This window comes from Eretmochelys imbricata, chromosome 5 (genome assembly GCF_965152235.1).
Source record: "Eretmochelys imbricata isolate rEreImb1 chromosome 5, rEreImb1.hap1, whole genome shotgun sequence".
NCBI lineage: Eukaryota > Metazoa > Chordata > Testudines > Cheloniidae > Eretmochelys > Eretmochelys imbricata.
Window position 1 is genome coordinate 16,650,744 of NC_135576.1, and position 14,986 is coordinate 16,665,729.

General features: G+C 46.9%; 1 protein-coding gene across 2 annotated transcripts in view; it reads left to right on the forward strand.

The window, feature by feature from the left end:
* The first annotated feature begins 1,104 nt into the window (after positions 1-1,104).
* The window catches only part of MAPK4 (mitogen-activated protein kinase 4), a 69,580-nt gene continuing 55,698 nt past the window's right edge, over positions 1,105-14,986 (forward strand). For both annotated transcript variants that reach the window (XM_077816216.1, XM_077816217.1), the window contains exon 1: positions 1,105-1,650. In XM_077816216.1, coding sequence (XP_077672342.1) covers positions 1,105-1,650 — 546 coding nt within the window. The remainder of the gene's footprint in view (positions 1,651-14,986) is intronic.

Here is a 14,986-nt window from a genome sequence, read left to right on the forward strand (position 1 = left end):
ATTTCCTAACGGTCATAACTGATATTTCCCACCTACTGCTTTGCTCATGTTTAACCTTCAAGGAGAAAGAATTTACATAAGAGGCGCATATTTGATGTTCTTATCAAATCAATCAATCTCTTCTTTTTTTCCAGGAGGAGGGCTGAGAACCACTGAGGGATAGCCAGGCAGTATGATGCAGGAAACTCCACTAGCAATAAACGTTACAACCGGCTATAAAGATCAAATGACACTTGGGTTGGTTAACAAAAGATATACAAGGGGAAAGTGTTGGAATATTGAGCATGGAAATTTACTGCGCTGAGCTCAGCTGATGAAAAGCAAGTTTCAGTCAGAAAAGCGGTTTACTTCTGTCAACCCTTCTGCCTATCAAATGGAAAATGGGGCCTGTATATAGAGAGAGGGTGGCAGAAAGAATAACAAAGTCTCGCTGAACTACTGGCTTCAGAGAAAGAAAACTGGCATTCGAATTCACCTCTGGAAAGTGTAGCTCTCCAGTTTGAAGGTTATTTGAGGAATTTGGGGGCTGAAGGTCACGGTTGGAAACTAGCAGGATGCGAAGCAATTCTAGGTTCCCACATTAAATGCTGAAATCTGCTAGCTTCACTCCGCTGTGAAGCAACACCTGAAGTAAGTGAGAATACAGAGACCTAGGAGAAAGGCTAATTACAACACCAGTTAGCCTATTATTTCAGCAATATATTGTACACTTCAGAGAGAAAAAAGCGAGAGAGGCTGAAGAACTTAACAGAGTGGATGGATCTTGGATCTTTTAATAGCCTCAAGAAAAATAAACTAACTGTGTTTTGATAGGAAGAACTATTTTTTCATTGTTTTTTCTGCATTGCAAATTTCAAAGCTCTTTGGAAAGTATCCTCCCCTCCCCCCATCTGTTTTGAAATATATCATTTTGCTCAGACATCTATTTTCACTGTTTCTACGTATCTGGAAGTCTCTTGTTTTGAAACTATGGGCTCAGAACAAGCAACCCAGAAGGTATCTGTGGGTAATAATGACTTGCTTGATTTCAAGATACATTTGTGAGCTGGAAGTTCTTTGCCTTGCTCAGTTTTTCAAGTGGTAAAGAAAGAACGGAGCCCAACGATGGCAGAGAAGTGCGATTGTATCGCCAGCATGTATGGCTATGATCTGGGTTGCCGCTTTGTTGATTTCAGGCCCCTGGGCGTTGGCGCAAATGGACTGGTTCTGTCTGCAGTTGACAGCAAAAGCTGCCGCAAAGTGGCTGTGAAGAAGATCACCATCAGCGATGCGCGGAGCATGAAGCATGCCTTCCGAGAGATTAAAATCATCCGCCGGCTGGACCACGATAACGTTGTGAAAGTGTATGAGGTGTTGGGACCTAAGGGAGCCGATCTGCAAGGGGAACTTTTCAAGTTTAACACGGTGTACATAGTCCAGGAGTACATGGAGACTGACCTGGCTCGACTGCTGGAGCAAGGAACACTGACTGAGGAACATGCCAAACTCTTCATGTACCAGCTGCTGAGAGGGCTGAAGTACATCCACTCAGCTAATATACTGCACAGAGACCTCAAGCCTGCCAACATTTTCATCAGCACAGAGGACCTGGTGTTGAAGATTGGCGACTTTGGGTTGGCAAGGATTGTAGATCAACATTACTCTCATAAGGTATGTGAAACGAAACCAGTACTCCTTCTGTGTCAATCAGATTGCTGTCCGAGGGAGAGATTGGCTCAAACCAAATCCCCAGAATTGATCAGCCCTCGCAAATTTTCGAAGAGCTCAGCTCTGGAGTCGTGTTCAGTTCTGGGCAGCGGACCTGATTCTGACTTTGCTTTCACTAGTTTTGCATCCACAGAATTCTATAGACTTCATTTGAGTTACTCCTGACTTAACACTGGTCTTAGAGGAGAACCTGCATCTTAGGCCCACTCTCATCCAATCTTCCATTGCTGCTTCTTTAGCTTCTTGGCATCTACATATTTGTGACGGCAAGCAATAGGACCACAGCTCTTCTCCTAAGGGGAAAGCACTTATTGTTCCTATTCTGGGCACCTGTTGCAGCTGCCCAGGATGCCTTCTGTTAGTATTAGGTTCTATTTCTGGGAAGTATTTCTAGGTGTCAGTGCATATAACTTCCTCAACCTCTGGCTCACTGCAGAATCATAGCAATCCGTCTCTAGTGTATCGTTTCTCAAATGCAGTCACCATGGTCGTATGCAGCCATCAGGGGCTTGTTTTTTGCAGCCACAGCCTCCTGGGCACTGATTTGGGGAGGGGGGTGGGGAAGGGACTGCCTGCTGAATTTTGCTGTTGTAATTAGAGCACCTCAAACTTTTTGAGGTTTCTCCTATGTCAGGTTCTAATTGTGTCTTCCTGTTCCAGGGTGAATGGCTGCTGTAGCTATGCCATGGAACCTTATCTCTCGTGCACTATTTTTAGTGGCTGTTCAACAGAAATTTGAACAGTGATTAGCATGAGCCCAAACTAATTCCCCAGACCTAACTACTTTTGGAGTACTTGAAATCTGGGGATGGATCTGCGTGCTTCAGGCTGCATACCAAGGAGCTGATTCTCCATTCTCTTGTGTTCCGGACCAGCTCATCAGTCAGACTTGAACTTGAGCACTGCAGCACCAAAGCTCACATGAGCTGGAGGAGGTTGCAGCTAGCAGCAGCAGGCTGTTAAATTCTACGTGGCCCAGCTACTTGGGGAATGGCAACTGTAACACACATTTCACAGTCGTGTGGAGCTTTCACCTTATGTAGCCCTTCACACCTATGCAAAAGTGTGGCCACATCTGACTTTTCAATTCATGCTCACACCCACTTTGCCTAGTGTAAGTGGCAGTGGAGAACCAGGCCTCGGCCTTCTCGTCAGCAGGGTGCATTTACATCACTTTTCATTCTTCAAGGTCAAATCCTGCAGGCCTGACTCAAACTGCGCTCCCCTCAGTTTCCTCTGTGTTACTCCTGTCACAGCCCTGTGTTTCCTCTGTGTTACTCCCTGTGGCCTGTCACAGCCCTGCTCTTCTGGTCTGGGCCATCTTGCCGGAAAAGACTGTGTATGAGCATCCACTAGGACTTAGCTGAAGCTACCAAACACGTTACTCTAGTGCACTCAACCTAGTCTTTAGAGGCGAAATGGTGATAAGAACTTACGAACGGCCACACTGAGCCAGACCATTGGTCCCTCTAGCCCAGTATCCTGTCTTCTGACAGTGGCTGATGCCAGGTTCTTCAGAGGGAATGAACAGAGCAGGGAATCATCAAGTGATCCATCCTCTGTCGCTCATTCCCAGCTTCTGGCAAACAGAGGCTAACATGTTTTTGCATCCCTGCCCATCCTGGTTAACAGCCATTGATGGACCTATCCTCCATGAACGTATCCAGTTCTTTTTTTAACCCTAGAAAACATACTGCACTTGGTCACTATGCAATGCTCTAGCTCAGTGGTTCTCAACCACGGGCACAAATACCCCTTGGGGCACACAGAGGTCTTCCACGGGGTACATCAGCTCAGCCAGGTATTTTCCTAGGTTTACAACAGGCTACATAAAAAGCACTAGCAAAGTCCGTACAAACTAAAAGTTTCATATAGACAATTACTTGTTTATATTATACCCTGAAATGTAAGTAAATATTTGTATTCCAATTGATTTATTTTATAATCATATGGTAAAAATGAGAAAATAAGCAATTTTTCAGTAATAGCGTGCTGTGACACTTGTATTTTTATGTCTGCTTTTGTAAGCAAGTGGTTTTTAAGTGAGGTGAAAGTTGGGGATACCCAAGATAAATCAGACTCCTGAAAGGGGTACAGTAGTCTGGGAAGGTTGAGAGCCACTGCTCTAGCTGACCTCATCTGGGATTTTTGTATGTGGAACATGTGTAGAATATATCATAAACTGATGTATCTCACCACTCTGCAATGCAGCCCCTTTTCTGAATCACTGACCAATGCACAGTGCATGTTCTGGTGCTGTTGGTAAACTAGGTCTATTCTCCCTTGATTATCACTACAAAAGGTTTCCCCCCCCCAGCTCTCGTTAATAGCTCACTCTTGTTACAGTGTGTGTGGTAACACCCATTGTTTCATGTTCTCTGTGTATATAAATCTCCCCACTTTATTTTCCACTGAATGCATCCGATGAAGTGAGCTGTAGCCCACGAAAGCTTATGCTCAGATAAATTTGTTAGTCTCTAAGGTGCCACAAGTCCTCCTTTTCTTTATTCTCCCTTAGTTTTTCTTATGTCAAAAACATCCCATCCTTCATTCATCATTATATATTTATATTCAACTAAAGATACATATTTGCCAATCTGTTTGCCCCTTATTACAAAATCAGTCAGATCTTGATTCTTGTTGTATGTATGTTCTGCTCTGGTTAGCCTGCAAGTCCCACCAATTAGTTCCTCTTGCTTGTTTCTGAGACGAGGCATCTAAATAATAAGACTGTGTTCTCTTTAGACTCCAGCCTATTAGGAAACAGAAAATCTGTCATTTAAGGCTTCTATTTAAAGCACTATGTAAACTCCAGAAAACATCACAAATCCAACCGAGTAGATTGTAGTGCATGACTTGCATTTTAAGTGCCCGATTAATGGCATATAACAGTTTAAGATTCTTACATAACTCCCTAAACAGGAGAAGCTGCAGCTATATAAAACACAACACCACCAAGTGTGTGGTCCAGCCGGCATGCTCCTATCTTTTGACTTTGTGCAGCGTGATCCATGTGCACCACTCATTCTGTAATGGTATGATTAGCGTGTGTATGTGCACCGCTGCTCTCTACTGGAAGGACTTAGGATGGCTCAGCTGTGTGCCATAGGCCTTATACAACTTATAGCTAATGGAGATTCTTCTTTAGCTCAGTTGGAGCAAAAGGCTCAAAGATCTGTTTGTCACTGTGAAGTTCAGCTGTACTGTGGTATTCAGCGCATTAACAAGTATGAAGTCCTAGGTGGCCACAGATTGACAATAGCTAATGCTTACTAGAAAAGTATTTTGCATGGAGTTTAGGGAGAAATACCTTCGTATAGTTAAACCAGGATTAGATTAGAAGCTGTGTTGCTGCAGTATTTTCACAGTCCCTTCATGTTTGCTACTGAAGGGGGTTTTGTGTGTGGGGGGTGGGGGTGGGGGGGGGTTGGGGGTTTTTTTGTACTGGACTGGACCAGTTCAAACAGCTCACTGTTGAGAGCAGGATAAATGATCAACTTGTCTTAACATAGGAAATTGCAGTGCAATGCTTATGCAAAGGGAATATCCTGTTACTGAGAACTATGCCCATGGTACCTTGTTAAATGGCACTTTGTGCCCTTGCTGTACACTTTTACTGCTCAGCAGGAGCTGATCGTAACTGCCTGACTAATCCAGATGAAAGAGAGAGATGCATAGAATGAGGAATGTGAAATATGTTCTGTGCGGGAGGGGGGAATGCAGGTGATGATTTCCATGGGGTTTTATCTAACCTCCCTTGCCTTCAGCAATGAATAATAAAAGCAAATCCCTCCTGACATTGCATGATGCAAACCTCTGCTTGGGTAAGACAATGAGGAAACAATATGCAGCCTAGGACTTGAAAAAGCCTAAAGTTTAAGGCAGAGCTAGGATTTAATGCATCAAAGAACTGTCACTAGGGAGATTATTTCTTGTACTGTGGAGGATTGTGATTTGCCATAGAATGAAGCCAGTAGTAATGACATGGTCGCTCTTACAGAGTAGATTTTATCTCTAGATTGCACAGTGCTTTACGAAGGAGATCAGTATCATTATCCGCATTTTACAGGTGGGGAAATGGAGACTCAGAGATGGAACTTGACCATAGTCAACCAGCAAACCAGTGGCAGAGCCAGGGACATATTTTCTGAGTCGTTGTCTAATCTCCCTTCACTTGTCCACACTGCCTCCCCCCACATGAAGACAATGTGTCCTGTCTAGTCTGTTCAGCTTATACACTAATGGCTTCTTATGTCTCTCCCGCCCGGGATAGGTTCTGCCATTTTCATTCCCATTGGGCTGGATTGGCACCTTGCAATTCAGGAAGTAAGTAATGCAAATAAGGGGCATTGTATAGCTGTACTGACCCATGAGCAGGCCTGGGATGGGTTATGACTTCTGATTGAACCCACTGAGTGACACTTCACTCTGTGAGTCATACCATTGAAATCAACGGGGCTACTCATGAAGTCTGCTGTCACTGAACCCAAGGGTAGCAGAATCAGCCTGTCTAAGGTAGCAGAGCGTGAATCATAGAATCATAGAATATCAGGGTTGGAAGGGACCTCAGGAGGTCATCTAGTCCAACCCCCTGCTCAAAACAGGACCAAACCCAACTAAATCATCCCAGCCAGGGCTTTGTCAAGCCTGACCTTAAAACCCTCTAAGGAAGGAGATTCCACCACCTCCCTAGGTAACTTATTCCCAGGGGTGAAAGTAAGTCTAGGGATTTACAGGTACGAGGCTGGGCTGGGGCCGGTTCTGGCCCCCAGAAGGGGCGGGGCCTCGGTGGAAGGGGCGGGCTGGGGGGGTCAGAGCCAGGGGTAACAGCAGCAGCCGGGGTCTCTGGCAGTGGTTTAAATGGCCCAGGGCGGTAGCGGCGGCTGGAACCCTGGGCCCTTTAAATTGTCCCCAGAGCCCCATCGCCGCTTCTCCAGGGCTCCAGCAGCAGGGCTCCGGGGACGAGGCTCCGGCCGCCACTACCGCCTGGGGCCCTTTAAAACATCCCCGGAGCCTGCCGGAGCCCTGGGGAAGCGGCGGCGGGGCTCCGGGGACGATTTAAAGGGCCCAGGGCTCGGCCCCCGCTACAGCCCCGAGCCCTTTAAATCACCGCCCGAGCCCCGCCACCGCTACCCCAGGGCTCTGGCAGCAATTTAAAGGGCAAGGGACTCCAGCTGTGGCTGGGAGCCGCAGGCCCTTTCAATTGCACCTGGGGAAGCCGATCCACCCCGGTACGGCGCACTGGCTCTTGCTGGTATGCCGTACTGGGGCGTACAGGCTTACTTTCACCTCTGCCTATTCCGGTGCTTCACCACCCTCCCAGTGAAAAAGTTTTTCCTAATATCCAACCTAAACCTCCCTCACTGCAACTTGAGACCATTGCTCCTTGTTCTGTCAACTGGTACCACTGAGAACAGTCTAGATCAGGGGTGGGCAAACTTTTTGGCCTGAGGGCCGCATCGGGTTTCGGAAATTGTATGGAGGGCCAGTTAGGGGAGAGGGTCATGGCCTGGCCCCCAACCCCCTATCGCCCCCCTCCCCAGGACCTCTGTCCCATCTAACCCCCCATCTCCTTCCTGATGCCCCCCTCGGGACCCCTGCCCCATCCAACCACCCCTTCTCCCTGTCCCCTGACTGCCCCCTGCCACCCCATCCAACCCCCGCTTCCTTCCTGACTGCCCCCCCGGGACCCCTGCCCCATCCAACCACCCCTTCTCCCTGTCCCCTGACTGCCCCCTGCCGCCCCCTGCCGCCCCATCCAACCCCCGCTTCCTTCCTGACTGCCCCCACAGGACCCCTGCCCCCATTGAACCCTCTGTTCCCGCCCCGACCCCTATTCACACCCCCACCCTCTGACCACCACCCCGAATTCCCCTGCCCTCTACCCAACCTCCCCTGCTCCCTGCCCCCTTACCACGCTGCCTGGAGCCAGGCCACACTGCTGCCGCCATCACCACGCAGCCCAGAGCACCGGGTCAGGCCGGGCTCTACAGCTGTGCTGCCCCAGGAGCTCACAGCCCCACCGCCCAGAGCGTGGCACCGGTGGTGAGGTGAGGCTGCGGGGGAAGGGGGATAGCGTGGGAGGGTCTGGGGGCTAGCCTCCCCAGTCAGGAGCTTAGGGGCCAGACAGGAGGGCCGTAGTTTGCCCACTTCTGGTCTAGAGCCATCCTCTTTGGAACCCCCTTTCAGGTAGCTGAAAGCAGCTATCAAATCCCCCCTCATTCTTCTCTTCTGCAGACTAAACAATCCCAGTTCCCTCAGCCTTTCACCATAAATCATGTGCTCCAGCCCCCTAATCATTTTTGTTGCCTCCACTGGACTCTTTCCACATCCTTCTTGTAGTGTGGGGCCCAAAACTGGACACAGTACTCCAGATGAGGCCTCACCAATGCCGGATAGAGGAGAATGATCACGTCCCTCGATCTGCTGGCAATGCTCCTGCTTATACAGCCCAAAATGTCGTTAGCCTTCTTGGCAACAAGGGCACACTGTTGACTCATATCCAGCTTCTCGTCCACTGTAACCCCTAAGTCCTTTTCTGCAGAATTGCTGCCTAACCACTCAGTCCCTAGACTTTAGCAGTGCATGGGATTCTTCCATCCTAAGTGCAGGACCCTGCACTCGTCCTTGTTGAACCTCATCAGATTTCTTTTGGCCCAATCCTCATGGCCTCCGGCTTTGTAGACCTTTATCAAAACTCCATCCTTCTGTCATTGAGAAATTAAAAAATATTGCAAAAAATGCAAAGGCTGCTGTTTATACAGGGCCTGTCTGCGCACAATGGGTGAAATCCTGACGTCAGTGGGAGTTTTGCCATTGATTTAAATGGGGCTAGGATTTCACCCCATCTCGCACTCCTGTTGGTTCTGCGGTGGGGGTTTGTCAAGTAATATTTTACACAGAGCTGAGCTAAAAGGGTGGTATCATAGAAACGTAGCTTTGAAAGCCCCCCTCCTCACTCCCCCATGTTAAGGCATGATTAACTATGCCTGTATGATGAATGCTGCTGGCACAAAAGGAAACAGATGAAAAAGGGTTCAAGGCACTAAATGTGGCTGTGGATCAGGATTTGAATTTTAAATACCTTCAGGGTGTTGGGGGAGGTGGGTGTTCAGATCTTGTATTTCAGTTTGGATCCCTCTTTCAAAAGGCCATGGTAATTTCAATCTCTATTAGAAACATATGGTAGAGAAAACACTGCCTGCTCTATGGAGGGTAAAACTGAGAGGGAAAGAAATGTTATTGTCTAACTTCAGAATGTGCCAAAAGGGGGGAGTGATACCAGACGCTGTACCTTATAAGGGAGAAAGCAGCAAAGATTAGAATGGAGCTCACTGAACATGAGCAACCTGTTTAAAAACCATTATTTTTAATGTACCACCTCTATCTGGATTATACTTATTCCTTCTTACGTAACCAGGAGCAAACCTTTGAGACGCAATTATCTTCTTTCATTGAGGTCAAGGACTGAATAACGTATAAAGCCTCCCACTCCTTAGCATCTTGCGTAGTACATTATAATGCAAATACTGTACATTGCACATGGGGAGACTCAGATAACAGCACAAAGGTGAATTGCACAAATCTAGCATTAAAAAGATTTCATGAGAAATCCTGTACTGTAGTGTCTATAGGTTAGTGAGGTAGGAGACTGTCTGTATGAATGGAACCTATCCTCATTGCACTGATTTCTATTGTACTGTGCTGTACGTACCCAAACTATCTGTCCTCTTATAACTAGATTAAAGTTGAATGAAACCAGGAGAAGAATCATAGAATAACAGGGTTGGAAGGGACCTTAGGAGGTCATCTAGTCCAACCACCTAGTTCAAATTGGCATGGTCTGTGTGTGATCAAGGCTGAAAGGTGGAAGGTGAAATGCCCTTTTTGTTCCAGCAGTAGAGTAGAGTTAGCCACTCATAGTAATAGAATAGAACTGTACGTCCATTAAATATTACTTAGGAGGACAAAGGGCAAGTACTATGCCATGGCCAGCAAGGGCCACACCCAGAAGTCCTTACTCAGAGCAACCTCTTATTTATGTCATTGGGGGTATTGCCTAAGTCAGGACAGTTTAAATGGGAGGCCAGCCAGAGTCTGTCACCTTTACTCCCATTGAGGAAGCGCCTTACTCCACCAGATCGAAAACACTGCCCGGGGCATGAGGTACTAACACATTGTTACAGGGAAGGCAGGTTTGGGGACTAGGAAAGAGTTCAGGAGTTGGACTGGGATATTTTAGGCCCTGCTTACCTGGGAAGCTTTACCGGCTATACAGATATATTTATACCCGTTTAACCCCGTGTAGGGACACTCTTCTACCAGAATGTCCACACAGTGGTTAAACTAGTGTAACTATATCTGTTTAAATTCACAGCTTAGCTTAGACCAAGAAAATGTCCCTGGACAGAAAAAGCCTTCGAAGCAGAAATCAAGGGAGGATGCAGCATGGGAGGGGTTTCAAAGCCAAATCTTCCCCTTAGAATCTATACATGGTTTTCGCCATACACTGGCAGAAGGGTTTCAGAGTGGTAGTCGTGTTAGTCTGTATCAGCAAAAAAACAAAACAAAACAAAAAAAAAACAAGGAGTACAAGTACAGTACTCCTTGGGTTTTTTTTTACTGGCAGAAAATGTGGTTCACAACTGCCTCTGTAGCACCATCCCCTATCCTGGAGAGCTCGCTGTGATGTGTTAGATCTGTATACAGGAAGGGGGTGGTCTGGTGGCAGGACTGAAGAGCCGGTAGGAGGAATATACCACACAGACCTTCCTTCCCAGAGGTGAGCCCAATGGCAAGAACCTGAACCTGTATTAACTTTTCTAGGAAAACCTTCTTTGGTTTGAATCTTCCCTGACCTTATAGGATGGAAGGTCCCAAAATGGTGGCAGATGGATAGTCTTTGGGAGCAGGGCTGGTGGTAGGGTACCATTATTGTGGGGGCAAGTGGGTATTTTGTGGTCCCTGGATGTTGCTATTTTAAAAAACAAACAACCCTCCAAGCATTTGGGAGCTAGTCAGAACCCTGGACAATCTTCAAAAAAAGGAGGACTTGTGGCACCTTAGAGTCTAACAAATTTATTTGAGCATAAGCTTTCGTGAGCTACAGCTCACTTCATCAGCTGATGAAAGCTTATGCTCAAATAAATTGGTTAGTCTCTAAGGTGCCACAAGTCCTCCTTTTCTTTTTGCGGATACAGACTAACACGGCTGCTACTCTGAAATCTGGACAATCTTGGAGTTTAAGAGTTTAAAAAAGTAAAAATTTGGCTATTTTGTCAGTATTTTGCTGTGATTTATAATCTTGGTCTTTCTGACCAGAATTTGGGTCCCCTTGAAGATTGTTTGGTGGAGCAAATGTCCCGCCGGTGGTACCAGGCCTGCTTGGGAGCAGTGTGAATGTGCAGGAAGGGGAGCCCTAGGGTCCATGCAAGATGAGCAGTGTCTGACGTGCAGAATGCTGTGTCCTTCAGCTGATCCGAGAGATCTGAGCTCTGATGCCTGTTTGTTTCATCGGCGTGGGGGAACAAAGCTACCCCCCCCTCCAATGGAATAATCTGGAAAGCTCAATAATGGTTACTTTACAGTTTCCCTTTCCCACTCTGGCAGACCCTGGGTTTGCATGGGAGGAGTGACCCAGGTCCAAAAGTGGAACTTTCTCTAAAGCAATTACTGAGTTATATACTGTAGCCTCCTCTGTGCAGCAATAAATTCACAGGCAGCGACAGCATCCCATGAAGTAATCTTTTTAAGGGGCTGAAGTCAATTCCACCCTCAGTTATTAAAACAGCACGTGCTGTATTTTTGCTACAAACATACTTTGATCAGCATGGCAGTGTCTTGGCAGTTAAGCCATCCCACTGGGTAGTAATCCTATATGCTGCTCTCCACTGATGATATCATGTTTTATCTGCTACTGATCACCCGTCTTTCAAGGCCCTGCTGTTTTCTGGCAGCCCCTCTCGCTGAGTTTTCTATGGGAAGCTGTAGGAGAGAAGGAGCTGTGTCGTATTCATCTGTGGTGACCGCTTGCTAGATTTCCTCTGGCTCTTGCAGCATCGTCTGCATTAGAGCTGACTGGGAATTTTTCATTGGAACCCCCTCCCCCTTTTTTTTAAAAATACCAATTTGCTGAAACTGAATATTTTCGTGGGTGCTGTTGAACCTTTCATTGTGGGAGGATCTCGCGACAGGGTGGAATTTTTGGTCAAAACTAGAGTGAGAGAGACAAGCTTGGGGCTTAGAAGAGTTCACATCTTTGCTTCTGCCTGATTTAGAGCATGGGCTCACACCCATGTGTCCCACGTCCCAGGTGAGTTCTCTAATCATCACGCTGTTCTTAGATCTTTCTGGTTTTTCATGGAAAATCTTTCTGTTTCTGTCCTGATGCAGGAAAAAAAATTAAATCTCAGAACTTTTCCCAGGATGGGAAAATAGCTTCCCACCCAGCTGTTGTCAGCTATCCCTTGCAAGACTTCTGAATCCAGGCCAGGCCAGTGGTCACAGCAGCAGCACAGGCTGGGTTTAGTTAGATTGGCAGCGATTGAGCCAGAGAGAACTACAGGGTCCTGTCTGTGTCCATCAGGTTTAGTTTAATAATAATCATAGAATCTCAGGGTTGGAAGGGACCTCTGGAGGTCATCTAGTCCAACCCCCTGCTCAAAGCAGGACCAATCCCCAATTTTTGCCCCAGATCCCTCAAGGATTGAACTCACAACCCTGGGTTTAGCAGGCCAATGCTCAAACCACTGAGCTGTCCCTCCCCACAAGTTGTTGGGCAAAACAGCAACAAGTGAAACAATAGCTTGAGATAAGCTACCTTCCTGGTAACACTTCAAGGTGGTTAAGAGACCATGTCTGAGCTATTAACAGTAAAGATCCTATATCTTGGCTCCAGCGTGTTACAAAGCTTGCTTTGCCAATGCTGGGAACCAACAGATCAAAGAAACTATAGACAGTTAAAGACACACACTGTCCAGAAGTCAGGGGCAGTTGTGGTGGAGAAGCTATTCAGACTGACACACACAGACTGGGGATGTCACATGAAGCTCGGCCTGCATAAGCCATGATCATGAAGTGGTACATCTTAAGATAAGGTAGACTTGTATATAGACTTTGTCTGTTGTTTTAAAATCCTTTTTCTTTTATGTTATGCTTTATTTCTACTGTCAAGACTAAACACTGTTTTGCTTTAAGAAGGCTGTCTGGGCACTGTGTTCCCCACTGGTCTCAGACTCCTGAAGGGAAGAACCATGGGTGCTGAACCTAGTTGGATTGCAAGGTAAGCATGGCTGGTCCACAGGTTACTGTAGCCCAGGGACAGGTCTGAGAGCAGGAGAAGTGAGTGATTCCGCTCCACGAGAGGTGAAGGCACAAGGGCAGACACCTTAGGAAGGTGTTCTCAGAGAGCGGGCGGGCAGGGGGTCGGGACACAGATGAGTGCACCCCACCCTCTGGAAGTGGGTAGTCACACTCTGGAGGGAGTGGTGGCTCTATACTGACCCACCAAAGAGTGACCATAGAGATTTGAGGTGTCTTATGTGTTAGGGAACAGGGCACATGTGGGCAAACTGTCAGGGATCATGGTGCATGGGGCTGCAATGTGCCCCAGCAGGTTAACATACTAGCTCAGGTGCAATCACATGGCGGCCAGACTCGGTAGCCAGAAAGGCAAGTCCACTGCCTCCTCCTTATTGTTGAAACTGGTGTATTGCCATAGGGGATCCCAGTTCCTGACCCACAAGGAGCTGGAGGCAAAGAGAGGAATTTGGCTCTGTGGATAGATCAAGAAATTGTCCCCAAGGAGGGAAATGGTTTCCTTCTATACATGCAACTTGAGATGGGGACAGACACCTTGAGAAAGCCATGCCTGAGCTGGAGGGTAGGGGACCAGAATCCCTTCTATATGTCCCACTGGGTAACCAAGAGTTACTGCTTGAGTCCAACCAGCTTTGAGAGATTCCACATTGGCAATGAGGATGGCATTGAAACACACTTGTGAAAGTTATGACATTAAGGTTCTCAAGGTTCCAAGCCCTGGTAATATTGTCCAATTGCTGCAGGGCTTAGAGCTTCCAGCGACCAATCAAATTCCTCCTTTCCTACCGCCAGTCTTACTTTGTGCGAAGAGTTAAGGCTTCCTCCAGAGTAATGGAAATACAAGAGAGTTAAGAACTTGCTGAATTAAAGGTCTGATACTAACTGATTTCAATGGGAGCTAGGGACGCTTAATGCCTCGTGGCCTCAGTCTGTAGCTTTGCAGCATTAGTGAAGCCTGGTTGAAGTTTAATGAACATTCTCCGTTAGGAATAGATGCTACCATGCTGCAAAACTTCGTTATCTGTGCTGCTGGGATATTGCAAACCCTACAGCACATGCTCCTCGCTCTAGCTGTCCTGCTGCTAGGTCCTGCTGTTTCCTTCCGTATTTATCCTTCCATTATCTGACCTGCCAAGACATGCAGTTCTTCTCCATATGATCACAGATTTCTGTGATCAAACTGAGAGCAAAATATCACATGTCTGCTGATGCTGACAAGAAAATAACCCCAACTAGTTTCTGGTACAATGACTAGTTAATTGTGCAGTAGGTCAATAAAGTAGGATGTTGTTTGTTGGTCTGTAACTGATCTCTTTCTTTGCAGCTGCTGATTTCATCCCTGTGGCAAGGTGTAAATGCGCTCCAGCCTGCATGGAATTACTCCATTCCAGCCTATCATAGAGCTGATCTGGGTGGGGTTATAAAAGAAAAAGGGGAAATGATGTAAGGTGGCTATTGCAGAGGAAGGCTGTGCCTTCTCCTTTCCTGCTGGCTGTAGCTGGAAAGACCTTGGGTGGTTATTTACCCAGTGGTTGGAGTTGATTTGTTCTGGTTTTGAGTCTTGGTTTTGGAAATAAAGCAAGCCCAGAAATAAGGGATGTGCAGTGACCTGTAGCTGGGACTCTTCTTTTTCCTTCCCCAACTGGCCAGTCTGTATGCTGCCGTAAAGACCCTTCCTCAGATAGCACATTATTGGCAGAAGAAGGAATAGAAGCCAAGAATGCAGACTACAAATCCCTTGGTTCAGTCATTGCACACTACCACCTCCCAGCCCAACAAGAGGCTCCTACCTTTAGAAATAGGTGTCTTGGCCAGACATGTACAAAGCAAATGCCTTTCCTAAGGAAGGGTAACTTCTAAAGAAATGTATTCCAAATAACACTGTGCTGCGTGAATATGTAAAGTAACTGACTTAAAGAGTATCATCTTCCTGTCAGAGTACAAGATAATGATGGTTGTC